The sequence below is a fragment of the Seriola dumerili genome, unplaced genomic scaffold, assembly GCF_002260705.1.
Source record: "Seriola dumerili isolate Sdu_G_001 unplaced genomic scaffold, Sdu_1.0 BDQW01004273.1, whole genome shotgun sequence".
Lineage (NCBI taxonomy): Eukaryota > Metazoa > Chordata > Actinopteri > Carangiformes > Carangidae > Seriola > Seriola dumerili.
Window position 1 is genome coordinate 57,456 of NW_019178528.1, and position 13,309 is coordinate 70,764.

General features: G+C 41.2%; 1 protein-coding gene across 2 annotated transcripts in view; it reads left to right on the forward strand.

Annotated features, from left to right (window-relative positions):
• The first annotated feature begins 2,195 nt into the window (after positions 1–2,195).
• The window catches only part of mme (membrane metalloendopeptidase), a 31,729-nt gene continuing 20,615 nt past the window's right edge, over positions 2,196–13,309 (forward strand). The window contains exons 1-4 of one of the 2 annotated variants that reach the window (XM_022769674.1): positions 2,196–2,571; positions 5,938–6,114; positions 7,543–7,578; positions 9,914–10,075. In XM_022769674.1, coding sequence (XP_022625395.1) covers positions 2,529–2,571; positions 5,938–6,114; positions 7,543–7,578; positions 9,914–10,075 — 418 coding nt within the window. In that variant the 5' untranslated portion in view covers positions 2,196–2,528. Of the gene's footprint in view, positions 2,572–5,048; positions 5,193–5,937; positions 6,115–7,542; positions 7,579–9,913; positions 10,076–13,309 lie in introns of those variants that run through there. The other variant, XM_022769675.1, reaches the window with a different exon arrangement.

The window sequence follows — 13,309 nt, forward strand, 5'->3', positions numbered from 1 at the left end:
CTCCAGGAGTCCATAACATGCTGGGTTTACTGACAACAAACAGAGCTCAAATGACCAACAGAGAAGGGGCAAGGGATTTTATTTGAAGAGCACAGCAACAAAATGATGGAAAATATGATCACAGAGGTTGCACTGCAGGCAAATGTGAGCATCTTTTAGATGCACTGACGGGCAGCTGCTGAGAAAACTGCCGTCAGTTCAGCTTCACAGATAGTCAGAAGATACACACACAGACGGAAATTTCTCAAAGTGGAATCATGCTGTTCGTTATCAGAAGCAATGAAACATGGACGGTATGATGGGGTGACGCTAAAACAGGCTTGCACAAGCATTTATCTTTGAAGTTTAGAGCAGATAATTGACAATGGAGCAGTAATGAGTAATGACGCAAAAATGAAGTCTGAGAGCCGTATGAAATGGTTCGGGTGTAGTTAAAGGTTGTTTAGGAAAAATAAAAAAAAGAGCATCATAATATAATCATATGAAAAAATGAATGACATAAGTAGACATCAGCATCCACAGCTTACTCATATTGTGTGGCTATGATCAGTCACTGGAAACAATGACAACAGGTAGTCTCATCTCCTGTTCCCGCTGAAATTAGGTCATTTATTCTCTGCAGTGATGTACTCTGTTTGCGTTCTTCTCACTTTGATGCTAATTTTCACTTTTAGACCCAACATCCTCATGTGTTTGCAGAGCTAACTGCTCTTACAGAAGTGACCCCGGGGTGAACTTTGGTGTTTAACATTAAAGAGAGAAGGAGCTAAAGGCCACATGTAACCAAACACTAACAAACGGATCAAAATAAAAGGTTTTTTTTTTAATGCAGTCTAGATTGTGAGCTATTTCACGATACTTTACAAATGCACAGGCTAATGAGCAAATTGGGGTTTGGAGTAACAGTGATGCTTTTAAGGGGGAAGAACCCAAAGCATTAAATGATGCTGTGGAAGGCCTTAATCTTTATAGAAACACGATGGCAATGGCTTGGTTCAGCCCCACTGTAAAAGGGAAAATGAAGTGAACTTTGATCATTTAGATTTTATATACATGTGATGCCGTTAGCCGTTTCTGTCAAAACAGTGGCTGAGGTGTGTTCCTGTGTGAGAACAGTTGTATGCAGCATCAAACGAAACCCAGCATGCGTGAACTCTGTGATTTGCAGGTCAAAAGAAATCGGGAGCTGTAGTTTAAAGCGGAGCTAAATTTGAATGCTTGCTGATGTCTTGGTAAGATATAACCACTTCTTCAGCTAGGCTATATTTCAGTGTGAAGTACACCCCGCCAATTCATTGAAATACACACATTGAAAGAACAGTTCTTTGTTACACAGATGTCCAAAAAAAAAAGCCACTTCCACAAACGCTGCACCATTCTGTGTGATCTACAAGTGTAATCTACATTGCATTAACAAGCTAATATTTTGTATAACCTTAACCTTACCAACCCTGGTGACATTGGAGTGGAGATTTAAGAGCACACTGAGCTGCATGCTTACCTATAATTATTTTCATTTTATGCATATGACAATTTATTCAAACACCCTGGCTTCCCTCCATAGTGATGGTGCGACAATACGCAGCACTGCACCAACATTGCTGAAGCCAGCAGAGCCACATGATTTACACCTAGAGACCTGACAGTCAGACACAGCATGTGCATCAATTGGGGGGGTTTGTATTTCTGATTTGTTTTGAGTAATATAATTCCACAAGACGGGTCAAGGGACCTCCAGGGAACCCCACTCTACAAATTCAAACTAATCCTTCATTGTGAGCACCCTTAACACACAGCATTAAGAGCAACTATGCTATTGTAATTAAGGTACAGAAAGTACTTAGTAGCCTAGGCAATTAGGCAGTACATTTCACTGAAAAGCTGTTGGTGACTAAGATTCACTCACCACAGTGCTCTTTATGGTGGGGATATGATAGGGATTTTGCTGTAGTTTCCTGGATTAGAAGCCCTATGATTAAGTAGGCTACACTGAAATATTCTACATGACTTCATCACACTGTTCACCTGAACCTGCGCCCTGCAGCTATTTAGGCGCCACTGACAGCAAGTGCCGCTGACAGGGTCACTTCTAAACGCCGCCCTGACGGAGGAGGCAACGACTTGGTGCACGGGGAACTTCAGAAGGCTACTTCAATGACTCACTATATGTCATAGGCTGTATAAATATGGGATCTCCCCCCTGTGGATCACATACTTGACCGATTGCGCTGCGCAAGAGTCTGATGGATCGTTTGAATTCAGCGATCCTCTCTGGGTAGATGTGGTACAGTACAGTAGGTAGTTGTAGTGAAGGGGTCTGTGCGTGAGTGTGTGCGTGTGTGTGAGTGTTTGTGTGAATGTGCACTCCTAGAATAGAAAGCCAAAGGAAGAAGAAGGAGAAGAAGAGAGGCGGGATCGGTTTGTGCCTTGTTGAAATCCAGGGTGAAGCAAATAGATCGTCTGTAACTGATCGATCAGCAGTTCGCGCTCCCTTTGTGGATTTGATGGATATTTGATCAGTGGATGTGATGCCCATATATATCATCGACCGAAAATTTCCCGACACACCTGGTAAGTCGCTCACGCACCCGGAGCGCTTCTTATAACGCGGTGCCATCTGTGTGCGTCTCTGCCTGTGTGCGTGCATGTGTGTGTGTGTGTGTGTGTGTTTGTGCGCGCGCGCGTTATTTTTGAGTGTGCATGTACGCGCGTGCCGGCTGGGTGACACGGGGCAGCGTGCACCAGTTGATCATGCCACCCCTCCTTGGAGTTCCCGACGTGCAACAGGATACGAGGAGCAGGCACGCATTTAGCTGCGACTTGCTCGGTTGCGAATCACCGCACCGTGTGCCGCAGGTTAATATTTGTGTCAGTGGAGTTTTAAAAGCAAGATGCATTTCGGCCTATCAGAAAACACTTTAATCCTCTGTCATGATATTCCTGCTGGGTATCCCATGAGCTTACTTTGATTCACTATAGCCTATTTCAGTTGTGTTGGCACTGGTAATGTGTTAGCTTTTGGTTGTTATATTCCTTTAAAAGTTATTTTTCCTATTACACTCCTATCAGAAAAAAACATTAGGAAAGCAATTTAAGAGGTGGGCTTCATTTCAGCTAGATCACAGCACCCTTGGGTATCTAGTCTCCTCTCTCAAAAATGGTTTTAAAATGATTTTAGTCTTCAGTGTGCAGCCATAGGCCCAGTGCTGAAAATGATATCCCAGAGAAGGTGTTATTTTAAGTTAAAGTAGGGCACATTCCTGTACTTATTCAAACTCAATTAGTAAACGTGACATGTTCATGGCTCACATGGATGTAAAAGAAGTGACTGTGCAAGTAGTCCCATGTTGATTTGTGTGTGTGTGTGTGTGTGTGTGTGTGTGTGTGTGCAGGCACATGGGTGTTTTCAGGTGTCACAGTGAATGATGGGTTTAATTTCGAGGGGGGTTGTGAGGTCTCACAAGACATGTGGACTGTTTATGTTTTAGATATATCACGACATGGAGACAGAGAGCGGAGAAAAAGAGAAAGAGAGGGTTTTGACTTTTGGTACTCCTTTCATAAACCATTATCTTAAAAATGCAGACACCTCGGCACACATACCTTCCAAAGAGCGCTCAGGAAAAAAAACATCAGAGCCACATTATAAAAAGTGCAAGAAAAAAAAGAAAAGAAAAAAAAAGTCACTGCATCCTGCAACAGAGGCGGTAACATCAGCAACAGAAACTGCAGCTCACCTTACAAATAACTCATGTTAGGCCTTCCTTTCCCCCAAGAGCACACATCTTTAAAGACATCAAGCACATCCTACACCAACGGGTTTTGTAATGGAGCTAGAGGTGATGTTAATGGGTGATAATTATATTTGTACAATTCCTGTTTCATTATGAGTTATGTAAAGAAACAACAGTAAGCAAGAGTGATGCATAAGATGGACATACAGTAGCAAAGTCATACCTTACATGCCTCAGCACACTGAGAGGAAGTCATTTAAACGTGATTTAGGACCTCTCAGTGTCCCACTCTGTTTTTACAGCTTTCCTCCCCCTCCCTCACTTTGTCACTCGCTTTTGCACATTCCTCCACTCGGTCTCTATGTCCCTTTTCCTTTTAAATAAATTTTCGCAGGCGTTCCATTTCTTGGCATGCACCGTGTCAGGATTAGAGCGAATGAATGTAATATACAGCCTCTCCAACGCTGACATGCACACATGGTTTTATTAGAGCCGTGGGACTCGCTGTCACTGTGATGTGTTTGCCTGCAGACAAAAAAATGGAAAAGTTGATGCAAAGTTTCTTGCCCCCCCCTCCCACAGCCAGACACAGCTTGACAGGAAGTTCTGATTAACATACACTATCAAGTTGTGTCATTACACCGCCTCATTGCCTGTTTTATGCCTTCAATCCCTCATCGCCGTCCCATACTTTCAGTTGCCTTTATGACCTCACATCCGGTCACCACTCTCCTATAGTAAATCTTATGACCCATGGTGAAGTCATGCATGCTTTAGTGCTGGTGTGGAGTATGGAGAGCAGCCTGTAGGGAGTTGTGGGCTGGTGTGTATCATAATGGCCAATTATCAGGCTGGATAATAACTATTACCAGGAGAGTTTACTTTACATCGGGCTATTGTTTTGTCATAAAGAGGAATGACAGGGGATCTGACATTCAGCAGGACTGTGCGTGGTTGATGTGTGATACCTGTGGACGTGTGTGTACAGCAGGTAGCGTGTGTGTGTGTGTGTGTGTGTGTGTGTGTGTATGTATGTGTGTGTATGTGTCTGTGGCTGTCTGCTCGTTCAAAGGAAGCTAAGAGACTTTGTCCTTTGGTCGTGCGGTGCTCTCATCTCAGCTTGACAGAGAGAGAAACCCACCCATCTACACAGTCGCCTCATGACACCAGCTTGTAGAAGTGTGGGACAGAGCATTGCTGTGGATGAATGTGTATGTGCATGTTTGTGTGCAGTGACTATATGTGTGACGTCGGTAAGGGATTAAAGATTAATTGCCTTCAGAGATAGACTTAACTGCTTGTTACATGAACTTTGTAAAGTTCTCGCTTGGCCCCAGAGAGGAAAACAACAGTGTTTAGTGAGGAGCAGAGGAAAGGTCTCTCCTGTTTTCTGTTCTTCAGAAGTGTGCGTTTCTTGTTTTGTTTTTTTTTTTGTCTGGAGTGTACTGCCACTAGAGGGTAAGAACTTCCATTGTTCTCACCTTTTGCTCCAAGCAAAACATGTTTGTCTTTTTTTCTCATTTGTTTTCTTATCACTGCCACATGTCTTTTATTTCCCTTCCTCTCTTTATTTGCTTTCCTCAGCGCTTGTTAAAAAATCTGCAGACTTAACAGAATGTTTGTTTTATTAATGTCAAAATGTCATATCATCAAATGTTTTGATTGAAAATCATATGTTGCTAAAATGCCAAAATCCTCACATTTGAGAAGCTGCGACCAGCAAGTGTTTGGCGAGATTAACTGATTATCAGAAATGGATTTTTAAATGATGTTGACACAATGAGAATGTACGTCTTACAGATATATGTGTGGACGAATGTAAAATGTACAAATTCTTTAGATTCTTTAGTTCATTTTTAAGTCCCTTTCTTTTCAGTTGTTTTGGGCAGCAGCTCTTTATTATTTTCATTATCAATCATTTTGCCAATTTAATAGTGATAAATGCCCACCACAATTTCTAAGAGCCCAAAGTAAAATCTTCAAATCGCTTGCTTTGTCGAACCAACAAATTATTCAGTTTACAATGATGTAAAATATAGAAAACGATGCAGCACATCCTCATACATAAGAATCTGAAAACAACAAATGTTTCCCATGTTTGTTTGATAAATGACAATTTATTATCAGAATTGTTGCCGATTAAATTCCTGTCAGTCCACCAGTCACAACAGCTCTTCTTCTGTGGTTCCCCCTCTCTCCTCAGGTGAGTTGATTCAGCCGGCAGCAGAAAGAGGAGACCTGAGAATGACAGAGACCAACCCCCCCAAGTCGGCTAAGAAGCCGCGCTGGACCTCCCTGGAGATCGGCCTCATCACTATCGTCTCCTTGCTCTTCATCGTCATCGTGGCCCTCATCATCCTGTTTGCCACACAGAAGACCGGTGAGTGCTGAGTCTGAGGACGGATAATGGAAAGTGAGAAGTATCTGAAACCTTAAAGCGCGTCTTGAAAATGTTCTTTTAAATCTTTATCAGGTTCATGTTAATGAGGGTTTGGTAAAAACCAGCTAGTTCAAAACAAGTATGTCATGTAATTAAAAAACTTTTTGGGGCGACTCAGCCTTGAGGACAGTTTTTCTTGTCTCCTCAATATTAAGTGAACCTTTCAGAGCGTTTGAAGATTGCCTGCTTTAAACGGTGCACGTGCACTGGCCATCACTTCCAGCTGAATTCATGGTTAATGGTGAGCACGAAGCAGCATGCTGAGGAGCAGGTGAACAGAAAACACTTGAGTTGGGTGCTTTTAAAGCATAGTGCAAAAGTACAGTCACTGAGCCAGAAAGAAGAATGCAGCGTGCAAAGGTCTTATGCAGTTTCCTTTGTGTTGTCAGGGATTTTTACACAACACTCAAACACAGCTCAAAACTGTCATGCTACTTCACAGTTCAGACATTTGTGTAAATTATGAAGAACTGTGCAACAGTTATTTTGCTGTGAATGGCATCAATTCATGTTATGAGGAATGGATCATTTAACACTGACACAGTGAAATTGAACCCCTCCATTTCCTCGCCATGGGAAACCTATCGAACCTGCTTCCGATCAATATCACAGTATTAAGTTTTACATGAGTTTTCTAATCATTAATGTGCTGACTGTTGCTTTGCTTGCTTTTTCTACTTAGATATCAAACTTATTACACTTGTACTTACAGATGACACAAGGTTTGTGTTACATAATATTATGAGTTATATTAATCAAAAGTACATCCAAGGGCAATTGATCACAGTGTAATTGTACAAGGTCTTTAATATTATCAGATTAACACTGATAATAAACTGAACCATAGACCTATTGATTAATTATTGACAAATGGAACAAGTGTGAAAGTCAGCAGGTCAAGAAAACAAAAATCAGTCTACGTTTGAGACACATAAAACAGGTTATGCTGGCATGTGCAGCATACATGTGTGTTTGTCGAGCTATGATTCTGTTTTGCAGTCTTGTGCTCGATGAATGTGTAATCTGCCATGTCAGGGAAATGGGGAAGTTTAATGACTTTGTCTGCGTTTGCACCTGTGAGTGCACTGACCCATGTGCACATCATGTGCGTCCACACGTAACGCATGAAGTGTATTTAAGGTTACATGTCAGATTCAGTTTGATTAACAGTTTAACCTCTAAATTATCCCCGACAGAGTGAAAGCAACACTTCTAAGTAGTTTAGGGTTTAATGTGTGATAAGGATGACAAAGAGATGAAACGAAATAAATGAAAAGGGGAAGAGGAGGGAGAGAATATCATTTGATATAATGAGTGATGACTGCACAGATCCCACGGAGTAATGATTTGTTTTGCATTTTCCTGTAGATGAAATCTGCACCACAGCTGATTGCACACAGTCAGGTAAGCATCCTGTGTTTGTTTGTTTGTGTGTCCTTTTCACTGTCTCATTCTGAAGGCTTTGATTTTTCTCAGAGGAGGACAGAATGAGAAAAATTGAGACTGCCACATAAGCCCGGGGATTTCGCACATACGTGGAGAAGAAGGCCACTAAAGCTGTGAATATGTTTCCTTTAAGTCACAACAGTGATCGAACAAACAGAAACAGTCCTGATCAGCAGACTTGGACTTATTGTCCCTCAATCCCCTTTGAATAAATATATAAGAAAAGATGGAAAACTGAGAACGGGTATAAGCATGTATATACTGCTTAAGCAAATTAGGATATAGTGTATGTGTGTCACAAACTGAGGTAATTCAACATGGAGTTTTTATAACTTAACTGTAAATGGTCCTTGACCACATTACTGCAGTAAGGAGCTGAGACCCAAACTCTATTTTTGGATAATTTCAAAGTCCCTCGCTATGTAACTGATATAGACCAGTGGCCTAACATTTTTTAATTAAATTTTTATGCAAATAGACGCCCCCCTTCTCTCCAGCCTTTTCAATATAACATTAGATTTGATTACTTTATTTTCTCACTTCAGTAAAGAGCAGACAAAAAAGGACAACAGTTTATTTTCAATGAAAAAACAAAACAAAAAACAGACATAATAAACTATGGATTTATAACTGTACCTCTCGTTTCCCACAACATTTGCGGCGCATTTTTGGGGAGCCAATGCCCCATTTCAGTCAGATTTGACAGACAGCCTTGTCACAAGACATCTCTCAGCTGCCTCATGTAATTTGTTTGCAGCTCAAAAAAGTGAACACTTTTCCATTACTGGTGCTGGACTGAAAACAATTACAGCCATTATTCTGTTCTACTTTTGCAAATGGCTACATATTAAGATTTTTTTCACAGGTCTATATAAGATATCCCTATAATGAACTGTTAATTAAAAGGAGCAATTTTTGAAAATGGTACATTAGAGGTTTTTTAAATGTGATTTCTTTCTACTAGAAGAGCTTGAAACGTTTTGGCCAACATCCGAGGCTTAAGGTGGTCTGTCAACTGTGCTTCTGTCCAGTTTGACAACCTGTCAAAGGAGCCCTTACTTTTTTCCTCTGCTCTGTTCAGCCTACATGTTTGTAAAGGGATAGTTCAACATTTTCTGTATGTTTGGAAGGTTATTTGCTTTCTTGCTAATAGTTAGGTGAGAAGATCAACTCCATTCTTATATCTGTCCATTCGTATTAGGGTTTCAGCCAGCAGCCGGTTAGCTTAGCTGAGAGTAAAATGGATACAAGGGGAAGCAGCTAGCTTGGCTCTGTCCAAAGGTAACAAAATCCACCTAGCAGTCCCTGTTGGATCCCTGGAAATGTCAAAATGATGACAAGACTGCAGTTGGCCAAGAAATAGTCCAGCACATAACTTGGCGTAATACCACGTGTCAGTTTTACACTTTGGTTTTTGTGCATAGTTATTAATATAAAAAGAGAGTTTAATGAGCTTTTAGAGGTGCTGGGAGGTGGATTTTGTTTTCTTTGGGCAGAGCAAGGCTAGCTGTTTCCCCCTGCTTACAGTCTTTATCCTAAGCCAAGCTAAACAGCTGCTGGCTGTAGTCTTATATTGAACGGACGCACGTGCGAGTTCATTATTCTTCTTGTCTAACTCTCGGTAGGAAAGCAAAGTTTGACATTTCCCAAAATGTCAACCTATTAAAGGGTGAAATGTAAGGCATCTGTGATCTCCTTATACACTTGTTTAACAGGCTGGGTAGTTGTCCATAGACCTGGTTAGAGAACAATTCACCTGCATAATATCACACTACTAAGGTTTTTGGTAAAATTTTACTGAATCAGCATTTATACTTACAAATATAGTTCTACCTAAATTCCACAGACTGGACCTGTAAAATAGAGCGACTAAATGTAGCATATTTTAGAACAGATAAAGAATTATAGATAATATTATAATAGATAAATGAATAAAGAATTCATCATTCTCGTTAGCCTTTCAAAGAAACGTCTGTTTATTAACTATTTTCACTTAACAACTACATTTTTTTTTTCTTAAAAACGTGAACACAACAAGCTGGTAATTAATAGCTGTAACACTGTAACACACACACATTACATTCTCCTTATAATTAGTATCAAATTAAATAGGCCTTTCTTGGAAAAATCTTATCAGCCAAATACCAGCTATTTTTCTTTTAGGAAATCATGAATCATATTATTTGTTTTGGTCGATTTGACATCATATTCCTCTATCCAGCAGTATATTGTAGTTTCTTCAGGTGAGGATTTTCTCCGTGTCTCTGAGCTTGTTTCCTCTCTGTCCGTGCAGCGTCTCGTCTCATTGAGAACATGGATGCTACTGTGGACCCTTGTGACAACTTCTACCAGTATGCCTGCGGAGGCTGGCTTAAAAAGAACATCATCCCAGAGACAAGCTCTAGATACAGCACCTTTGACATCTTACGAGATGAACTGGAGGTCATCCTCAAAGGTTAGACACCCACACACACACACACACACACACACAGACAAAGAAACAAAGATCCATACTCAGAAAAACCTCAACACAGATTGACAGGAGGACTGTTAAAGATATAGTGCCTGTTTTCATTCAAGTATTAATTCTGTATTTAGTCTAATTAAGAGTTTCTAAAGCACGCTACAACATGAAGTCTTTTTCAGTCTGCGTGCTTTGTAAGTGCACTGAGAACAGCTTGATTCAGTTACTCGAGAATACGAGCTAAAGAGGACTCTCCTTCAGGGACTGACGCTCTATAGATATCACAGATGCCATGGGAGTTTGGCTTCAGTGCTGCTTACCATGTGAGCTGTGAGTTTGTCAACAGAGCTGGCAGTATCACTGTCTCTGTGTATGTGGACATTACATTCAGGCTGTGCTCAAAGACATCTACACATGGTGGTGAGAAAAAATTGCAAGTTTGTCAGCGGTGTTTTTACCCGTTTTGCTTGTTAGCGCTCTTGTGGAATGGTTGATACAGAGAGGATCAAGTTACACTGCCAATGTGTGTGTGTGCACTTGTAGATCTCTCTCTCTCTCTCTCTCTCTCTCGCTCTCTATTTCTCTCTCTCTCTCTCTCTCTTCTGTCTCTTTCTCTCTCTCTCTCTCTCTCTCTCTCTCTCTCTCTCTCTCTCTCTGTGCGCGTGTGTGGTGTGAGGGTCCATACTTCAGCTCAAGTTGTCTATGAGAAGGCCAGTTGAGTCCTGAGCAGTTGGTGCTAAATCTTCAAGAGGCACAAACTTTCCACGGACAACCGAAACTCTTCATATACCATAAATTTACAATTTATATGCCAGTCACTCCCACTATAATGAAGACAGTGCAGATTGGCTGCAGGAGAAACCGAGTGATTCAGAGGGGTGAGAAAGATTGATCCTTAGTAGGGAAGGAAAACCAAGGTTTAAAGTGCAGCCCGTCTTGTGGACCCAGATAATTTACACCAGCCTTGAGCGCTTTATCTGTCCAATCTCAATGGAAAAACATGTGGTCTTCTGTCTCAGGGCACTGTATATCTGCTTTTTTTTTTTTTTTTTGCTTTTGCTGTCTGTGTTGGCCATTGATGACATGCAGATTATTTTCCATTACGATAAACCTGAACTTGGGTGGTAATGGATAGATTTGTTCTTTCAGTTAATATGATTGAATTTTCTTGTGTTTTTGGAAAAAAAAGAAAATCTTGCTCTTTTTGTAGTGACAACTCTGATTGTCCTCACTTTCCTTCTACTTCCTGATAAACCCTTTTTTACAGATCAATGTAGCATTCATTATGGTTTAGAGATTGCCTATAATATAGTCAACATTCATTTCTATGGCTTTTGTTCAGCGGATGCTTGTAGTGGTAAAAGTGCATCTTTATTCATTCTGTGTCGTCTAATTACAAAAGTGTGTTATTGGAATTCTGGCTTTTCTCCTCTACAATGATTCGCTTGAACATGAGATTCTGTATGATTCAAACATACTGCCTCTTTCTAACATACAACAGGGATCGTATGAAAAATAATCCTTATGAACTTTTTTGCGTCGTACATTGCTTCATAATAATGTAAAGCCCGTCTGTTCTGTTCTGCTCTGTTCTCCCTCTCCTCTCCATGGCAGTCTTAACACCCATAAAAATCACACACAGGGGGGAAAGAGGAAAATAAACATTGCTCAACAAGGGCTCGTTTTAGGCATTTTGTTACTGTATGTGCATTTACGTACATAGCATGTTTCTGTGTGAATGTGTGGCGTCATTTTACACTTTTTGGTTGTATTTTTATTGCGATCCAGTGTGTTTATCAGGTCTTAAGGTGATATTTGCAGCCTTCCCGAGAAAGGAGAAAGAGGAAAAACACACCTCTGTGACTAATGAGGAAATATTGGGAGGTTCAAAGGTTGATGTTTAGGAATCATTGGCTTAATTGCTCTAAATGCTGCATTTATCACAGAAAGAAATGGAACAGCCAAAGAACTGCTTCTAATCAGCCGCTTAAATCCCCACCACCGTCAGTGTTGTGCTCATTCCCTCAGGCTGTCTGGCTTACCAGTCAGAGTTTGTCTGTCTCCAACTGTACTGCATACACAAGTGTTCAGGTTGACTTTGTATGTACATCTGTGTGCGGGTCTGTGTGTATTTTAGAGAGAATGAGAATGCTGTGTGTTTAAGATTATACTTGATCCTCCAAACCAAGGCCATGTGTGCAAGTTTGCTGTCTTGATCACTTTACAGTAGCAACTAAGACCCACTAGCTCTCAAGTTAACATTCATCTTAATGGTTGGTGTGTGTCGGGGTGTAACCCCCGGCAGTGCGAGGCCTCAGTAGAGTTGTGACCTCTACTCTGGAAGTGACATCAAACATGCGACCTCTGATCCTGCGGCTGGCTGCTGCTGCCTGCTTGGATTCCACCGCCCGCTGATGGACAGATCTTTTTCCTGTCAACAGCTGCAGGGGCCTGGAAACACCTGGACACTGCAGCGCTGTAGGCTGCATGATTGCAATAAAAAAGCTTGCATGCATGTATATGTATGTGAATAGCCGTGTAGATTTGTGGTTGCTTGTAAATGCCTTAGATTGTTCTCTGATGCTGTAAAAGGCCATAAAAAGGGCCATAATTCATAATGACGATCTGCATCCTGATTGTGGCCACAGCAGTGGGTGGATGTGTGTGTGTGTGTGTGTGTGTGTGTGTATGTACGCACAAGCCTGTGCAAGTTTTTTTTTCTTCCTTTTCCTCCTACTTAGGTGTGGCATACTGTGCAATAATGGACCCAATTGACCGTGAGTGTTTTAATTACTAACTAATTTGTATCGGGAAGAGGAAGAGCAGGAGTACAACAGGCAGAAAAGGACGATAGAAAGGGTTTTCATTCAAATGAAAAATGGTGAACGCTGAGGTGAAAATGAAAGAGAAATGGAGAATGATAGAGGATGATAGATGGTGAGATACACACGAACCAGAGGGGCTTTGAGTTGAAGTGAGGCTGAGCTCTGTAGCCAGAGGATGATGGTATATTGAGAAAAGCTTTGAGGATAGGTCAGGAAATGTGAAACAGCATGTGGTAGTCATCTCCAAGCTTAGCCCTACGTGCGTACGTCTATCTGTGCATGTGCATGTGACTTTTATGAGTGTGAGCACATACTGCTGCTTTTCTATATTATCTGAGGGGCTTCTTGCATGGCTCCAGGTCTAAATCTCACTCATTAGATTTTTAGCCAGAGGCATGGA